Source organism: Populus trichocarpa, chromosome 1 (assembly GCF_000002775.5).
Source record: "Populus trichocarpa isolate Nisqually-1 chromosome 1, P.trichocarpa_v4.1, whole genome shotgun sequence".
Taxonomy (NCBI): Eukaryota; Viridiplantae; Streptophyta; class Magnoliopsida; order Malpighiales; family Salicaceae; genus Populus; species Populus trichocarpa.
Genome location: NC_037285.2, coordinates 29186771 through 29194475, shown reverse-complemented (window position 1 = coordinate 29194475; position 7705 = coordinate 29186771). Strand labels below are relative to the sequence as shown.

Genomic DNA, 7705 nt, shown 5'->3' with positions numbered 1-7705 from the left:
TTTTTGACTGTCACCGTCACTTCTTGCCACTTCATCACAGGTACAGAAAGAACAGAAAAGATTTCTTTGTTGGCAGAGTTGAAAAAGATGTTGCATCCCCGTGTTTTTCTGGTGAAGAATTGCATGATGTTGTCTCAGAGTACGGTGACATTGTGTTTGGCCTTCAATCAGGTAAGCAAAAGTTTCTTGGTTTTGGTTTGACCCATAATTGTGTAAAGCGAAGTATCTTTTTTGAGCTTCCTTATTGGAAGACCAATCTGCTCCGCCATAACCTTGACGTCATGCACATCGAAAAGAACATGTTTGAGAACATTTTCAACACCGTCATGGATGTGAAGGGGAAGACAAAGGACAACATCAAGGCTAGATTGGATATAGCTTTATACTGTAACCGTAAAAATATGGAGTTGGTTTATGATGAGTCACGGGTCGCAAAACCAAGAGCAAGCTTCGTGTTAGAGAAAAACGCACAACTGCTAGTCTACAAATGGCTTAAGAGTCTGCGTTTTCCGGATGGACATGCATCGAACATATCAAGGCTGGTTAATATAGAGGACTGCAGATTGTATGGAATGAAGAGTCATGACTGCCACGTGTTTATGCAAACACTCATCCCATTAGCTTTTCGTGATTTGTTGCCAAAGGGAATATGGGATGCACTCACGGAGATCAGTCATTTCTTCAGAGATATATGCTCCAGCAAGTTGAATGTTGATCACATTGAGAGGCTTCAAACGAATATCGTTGAGACACTATGCAAACTTGAGATGATATTCCATCCATCATTTTTTGACTCAATGGAGCATCTCCCTATACATCTACCGTTCGAGGCAAAAGCTGGAGGACCGGTCCAATATAGATGGATGTACCCATTCGAACGGTTAGATATTACAGTTGCAATGTAATTCATATATATATAAAAGTATTTTATATGTTTTTCTTAATTGAAAATACTTGATTAATATTTCAATGCAGGTACTTGTTTAATCTCAAGAAAAAGGTTAAGAACAAGGCGCATGTTGAGGCTTCGATATGTGAGGCCTATATTGTTGAGGAGATCTCAACATTTATCTCGTACTATTTCGAACCTCATCTGAGAACGAGAATCAATCGCGTTCCACGGCATGATGATGGCGGTGAAGTGCCTTCCAGAGGGAACCTGTCAATATTCTCCAATACTGGACGACCCACACCTAAAAATGCCGTAAGAGGAAGATATTTGACGGAAATAGAGTTCAAACAAGCACACAACTATGTTTTATTTAACTGTGATGAGCTGAGACCTTTTATTCAGTAAGTTTATACTAATTAAACTTTGTTAGTAATATACTGTTAATTATATATTGTAATATCATACACTCATTATCACTTGCAGGCAACATCGTCAATATTTGCTCTCCAATAACTCACAGCTGACTGAATCCCAGATCTTTCAATTACAAGATGAGCAGTTTGCCACGTGGTTCAGAACACATGTAAGCATTATCACAAACTCATTCTAACTTGCAAAATTACTGTACGTATGCATGTCATTACGAGATTCCAGTTCATTTACTGTTTATTGATGTACATTACATGCAAGGTTTATCAAATGGGAAGGAGTGCACCTAAGTCATTGTCTTTACTAAGCTTGGGGCCTGAAATAAAATGTAAGTGCTACAACGGGTATTTTGTCAATGGATATGTTTTCCATACTGAAGAATACGGGCAAGGAAGAAAGACATACAACAGCGGTGTTTGTGTTAAGGGATCCACTAGTAGTGAGTTAGAAGTTGACTACTATGGTAGGTTAGAAGAGGTCGTCGAACTGCAATATCATAACGAGCAGAATATAGTGTTTTTATTCAAATGCTATTGGTATGACACAACTGACAGAGGAATCAGAGTTGATCCGCACTATGGTCTGGTCGAAATCAACTCAAAAGCTAGACTACGCAACATAAACGATGTCTTTGTTTTCGCAAAGCAATGTCAACAAGTTTATTACACATACACCCCTTTATTTAGAAAGGATCGATCAAGAGTAGATTGGTTGTCCGTTTTAAAAACGAAACCCCGGGGTCGTGTCGAGGTTGTTCAGGATGAGAACGAAGACACAAGTGTGCCAGATGAAGTCTTTCAAGTTAGTGAGGTGGTTGAACCATATCGAGTTGCTCCTTCGATTGAATTGGAAGAAAATTCAAATTTTCGTGTTTTCGATGATAGTCTTGTTGATGTTGACGCAGATGAGTTAAATTTTGTTTTGAGCTCTAGCGGACAACCAAATATCGATGAAGAAGATGATATTCATATTGAAGATTGCGATGAAGGTGATGACAATTCAATTGATGACGAAGAAGAAGAAAATTCTGACTAACTACCAAAATGAAGCCCTATGTAAAACCCTTTTTTACATGTAATTTAGATTATGAATGATATATATATTTTGAAACACAAAATATTTATTACTTGAAATAATTTGTTGAAATGCCACAATTATGAAGGATGATATATTTTGTGACATGAAATAATTACTTGAAATGCCACCAGATCACCGACGGCCTTAAGTCCGTCGGCATTTCACAGAGAGTTCGAAAATAATTACTTGAAATGCCACTATATCACTGACAGCCTTAAGTCTGTCGGCATTTCACAGAGAGTTCGAAAATAATTGCTTGAAATGCCACCAGATCACTGACGGCCACACCGACGGCCTTAAGTCCGTCGGCATTTCACAGAGAGTTCGAAAATAATTACTTGAAATGCCACCAGATCACCGACGGCCACACCGACTTTTACTTGAAATGCCACCCAATTACAGACGGCCACACCGACGGAATTAGTTCGTCGGTGTTTCACAGAGAGTTCGAAAATAATTACTTGAAATGCCATCAAATCACCGACGGCTACACCGACGAATTTAAATACGTCGGTAAGTTGTCGACGGTTCAATTTTACCGACAACATTACCGACGGACAGCGCGAATTTCAAAGGGTTGCGCATTTAATGCGCCTCTGACCGCGTAATATTGCCGACGGCATTGCCGACGGACCACGAAAAATATGGAGGGTCATTGAAAATTTTGGTGCGAAATTCAAACTTTGCCGACGGATTTTAACATATCACCGACGGACTAAATTAAAATAATAATTAATTTTATATCCGTCGGTGAATCCGTAGGTAAAACTGCCATATAAGTTTCAAGTGACCGCCGTTTCAGTTCATTTTTTCTTCTCCTTCGTTTCTCACCTTAAGCTTTTGATTTTTTTCCTCTCCATTCTTCAAAGCTTTCACCTCCAATCTCTAGCAAGTTTTCTTCATCATCTTCATCAGTTTAAAAGGTTAGTGTTTTCTCTATTTCATTTTACTTTAATAGTTTTTTTTTGCTATTTTTTTTGTTATTGTTTTTTGTTTTGGTGTATTTTTTGTAATGTAGATAAAGTCTATAGTTTTTTTTGCATAATTCATTGCTAAAGTATATAGTTTTTGTTTTTTGAATTTTTTGAATATTTTTTATTGTTGTATTGGCATAATTATTATTAGTTAATTTGTTGAATTTTTATTGTTAATGTTGAATTTAGCATAGAATTAGTAATTGAATATGTTGGAATAATTACTAATTTTACTTTATTATTGCATGATTTGTGTTTAATTTGTTCCATTTATTTTGATTGTTAATCTAGAGTTTTTTTTTAATTTATTGAATATATTTTATTGTTGTATTGGCATAATTAATATTAAATAATTTGTTGAATTGTAATTGTTAATGTTGAATTTACCTTAGAATTAGTAATTGAATATGTTGGAATAATTAGTATAGATTGGGTAAATTGGTTGTGGCTATTGTTAATATATATGTGCAGGTTTGTGGATTTGGGTAGTATCCGGTATAGGGGAGGTGCTGTCGAATTTTTTTTTTTACATTTGAATTTAATTATATAATTATTTGTATCAAATTGTGTAGATGCGTAGAACGAAAACCAGAGTTGGTCGCTCAGGTGCGGTCGCAGCTAGTTCGTCTAGCAGCGAGGATGATATTTCCTTAGGTGCCTCTCAAGAAGAGGCACATACACCACCTGCGCCGTCAACCGATGCTGCCTCTTCCAGCGGTACTTCACAGCGCAGAGGCGGCGTGCCTTCGCTGCGGAATCAATTTACCCGCAAGTACGAGGCACAGTGGAAGGACAACCTTTCAATGTAAGTTTGTTAAGGTTTTAGTTTTTTTAAAAAAAAATTACAACATAATTTATCAAGTAATCACTATTGAATTTATTTCATTTATTTTCAGGTTCACAAACATTGAAGCCGCTCGAGTAATATCATCGGCGTTTAAATCGTCGATGGAGATTCCATTGTTTCAATGGAGTCAGATATCCAAGCATCCTGAATGGATGCCTCAAATCAATGCATGGTTTAACAGGTTTGAGGTTGGTATTAATTTATAATTTTCAGCTTATTAATATAATTGTAAATAAATTATTATTTTTATTTAAACTTGTTTATTTATACAAAGCACAAATTCTGCTGGGACATTGAGCATAACGCTGTTGTGAGGAGGGTGTGGGAAAATCACGCGGCAACTAGGTAAGATCGAAAACAATACAGGATTTTTTTTAGACAAAAATTTATGTTTCGAAATGTAATTTTTGGTTGCGTGAAGCAGGTTGCGTGATTTTTGGTATGAAGCACAGAAAAAGGCAAAAAAAAAACCGCGAGGGATAGGGGTTTCCACGACTGGAACGATGTTGCGGTTTGGAGGGATTTCAAACCGATATACATCCCGGAAGATATAAGGCCGCACTATCTTGAGCACGTGACGTCTGAGCGGTTCACACGACGCTCACAGTCCGGTGCTGGCAACCGGAATCGGCCAATTCATGGCGGGGTGACAACTCACACTGGCGGCTCCGTTCCGTTTGCTGCACATGCGAAACGGATGGTAAGATTAATTTAAATGAAATATATCGTTAAATTCAGTTGTTGTTAATATATCTTTTTTCATTATAGGCTGCGTCTCTTGGACGTGAGCCGAGCCCGATGGAGCTGTTTGTGGAGACGCACGTGCGGAGTCAAGACCGCCAGAAGGGGGCGCAACAGTTCCTTGATAACCGTGCTCAGTATTTCGTGGTATGTTTGTTCAACCATTTTATTTTGTAAGTTATTATGTTTATTGTATTGAATATGATGATTACTTTTTATTTTATTTTCAGGAGACCTATAATAATCGGTTGAGGGAGAGATACGGGGACGATACTTTGACCCATCCGGAATTCGATCCGGATTTGTGGATGGAGGTTGGCTCGTCAGGTGGACCCGATAAAAATCGGGTTTACGGGCTCTCCAACACTACGGCCGACAACTTGCGGTCGACCCGTAGTTTTTCAACCGTTGGGAGCTCCCAATCAATATCGAGCTCCCAATCTAAGGAGTCCGTGGCTTTGCAGCAACTCACTGAGAAATACGATAACCTACAAGCGGAGTACGCACAACTCAAAGCGTCTCATGCACAACAAAGAGCGGAACAAAGAGCGGAGTCTGAGCAATTCAAAGCGTCTCAAGCACAACAAAAAGCGGAGTATGAAGCGGCTCAGGAACAGCAAAAAGCGGCTTATGACCAGCTTTACGAAATGATTATGAAATTGTCAAATAGCGGAACATGTGCGCCTAATCCTTTTTGGCCGTATAACCACCAGCCTCCGCCAGGATCTCCTCCTCCTCCTCAAGCTCCATCATCTTTATATTAATTTGTAATCAACATTATTTACCTTTAAAACTTCATTTATTATTTTTCTTGAAACATATTCAGTTTGTAATGAATATTATTTAACTTTGTTTTTTTTTTTATGTTTAATAAAAATTTTATTTGCATAATTGGTTTGTATAACAATTAATTTATATAGTTTTATATTATATATCCTAAATAATATTTTAAAAACAAATTAAGAAAAAAACTATTACCAAGGATTTTACCGACGGATGAATTCGGTCGGTATTTTAAACTTTCACCAACAGAATTACCGACGGACTTAATCCGTCGCCATTTAATAGTAGCTTCCACCAGTACCGACGAATTTACAAATGGAAATATTTCGTCAGTATGTCATAAATTCACCGACTGCTTTAACGACGGATATTTTCCGTCGGTAATTTAAACGTCACCGACGGAGTGAAAATCCGTCGGTATATTTCAAGCGGGAATCTTTTTTTTTTTGGCGCGCACGTTCCGTCTGTAAACCCGTCGATAAATAGTTTTTTTGTTTTTCCGACTGATATACCGACGAAATGGGAAATCACCGACGAAGGTAAAGCCGGCGGACGTATTCCGTCGGTGATGGCGTCGGTAAAAAAATTACCGACGAACTTATAATCACACACCGATGGAATGTTTCCGTCGGTAAAACTGTGAAATCTTGTAGTGTATGAAAACAATCTAAAAAAATTTAAAAAAATTAAATTTAAAAAAAAAACAAAATTTGGACAAATATTATTTTAGCTGCACTGCTTAGCAAAAAAAAATTGTAGAAGTGTGCGCGCGTAAACGTGTATATTGCAGGAATTTGGTTAATCAATTGTATAGTTGAATCTATGATTATATTTAGTGTTCGGTACAAATTTTAATACGCCCAATAATGAGCACCACCCGAACAAGTAACACGTGAAGCAAAATATATGCACATATTTTATGTCTGGGACATGTGTCAATAGGCTGAATCAAGACATCAATAGGGATCCCAGATGATAGGGTGCTTCACTGCTTCCCTCCTTCCAGTTTTGAACCCCCCGCACCCCCAAAAAAAAAACTAGAAGGTTACGTATAGTACTGTTTAATCAGTTAGCCCGAAGAAAATTAGATCTAGGCATTTCCATTTTCACAATTTGGCTCTAATATTTCCACTAGTTTAGTGATGCATAGCGCAGTATGGATCGATCCAAACTTTCAAGCGTTGATTTTTTCAATAGAGAATTATATTAATATGTGTATCTGAGAATCCCACGTCCGAAGGCCTTCCAATTTCTCTTGTCCTTTTAGCTGTCACGCCTAAATTATTTGACTGTGGAAGTAGACTGTGTGCTAAGTGGTGGAGCTTTGCAAAATATCTTGATGTCCCAGCTTAAAAATGACAAGAAGTTAAGGACCCAGAAGTTCCTTAGAGCCCATGCCATGTTTGATGGGGACACTTGCATGAAATATTTGAAAGTATTCTTCGGAACCGCCAAATTAAACAAGTAACACATGCAGTGACATGCGCATAAGCTTTTTGTGAGTATAGTTGCGATCATTTTATGTCTGGCTAGTGGATTGATACGATTAAGAACACCAAAACAAAGTAACTTGAACCAGCTCCGAGAAGCCAAGAACCCGACTTTCCCCTTGGACGAAAGGCCATGGTCTCATCATGAACTTGTGGTGTGGATAGAGCTCGAGGCGCTTGGTCTTAATTGGACATGAGCTCCTGGTGGGTCAAATTGAGTGAACGGGTCCTTGCAGACAACGAACCATCTTATTGTGTCTAATGGGATTATATTCGTATTCTTGTCTTGCTTTAAACCAATAAGATGAAGATAATAGTAACCCAGATGACCATGATGTCTGTCCAACTAGAATTTAGAGGGTCAGTGGAAGGCAGGAATGAAGAAATTAGTTTTGGAATACAATCTTATTGGTCCTTAATAAAAAAATCTGGTCAAAGCGTGTAGGTTCATTTCCTCCATTGTTTTTCTAGT

General features: G+C 37.9%; 1 protein-coding gene across 1 annotated transcript; it reads left to right on the top strand.

Annotated features, from left to right (window-relative positions):
• Window positions 1–248: 248 nt before the first annotated feature.
• On the top strand, window positions 249–7430 carry LOC127905915 (uncharacterized). The gene is made up of 3 exons (XM_052456935.1): window positions 249–880; window positions 976–1161; window positions 7277–7430. Exons 1-3 carry the CDS (start codon window positions 282–284, stop codon window positions 7428–7430), a joined length of 939 nt encoding a protein of 312 aa, XP_052312895.1. The 5' UTR covers window positions 249–281.
• The last annotated feature ends 275 nt before the right edge of the window (window positions 7431–7705 follow it).

Excerpts from the sequence above, each read along its gene's own strand:
- LOC127905915 (XM_052456935.1), top strand. The coding sequence starts at position 282 with ATGCACATCGAAAAGAACATGTTTGAGAACATTTTCAACACCGTCATG. Across the intron at positions 881-975 it reads TGGATGTACCCATTCGAACG|GTACTTGTTTAATCTCAAGA; the intron begins GTTAGATATTAC and ends ATTTCAATGCAG. Across the intron at positions 1,162-7,276 it reads GTGCCTTCCAGAGGGAACCT|TGGATTGATACGATTAAGAA; the intron begins GTCAATATTCTC and ends ATGTCTGGCTAG.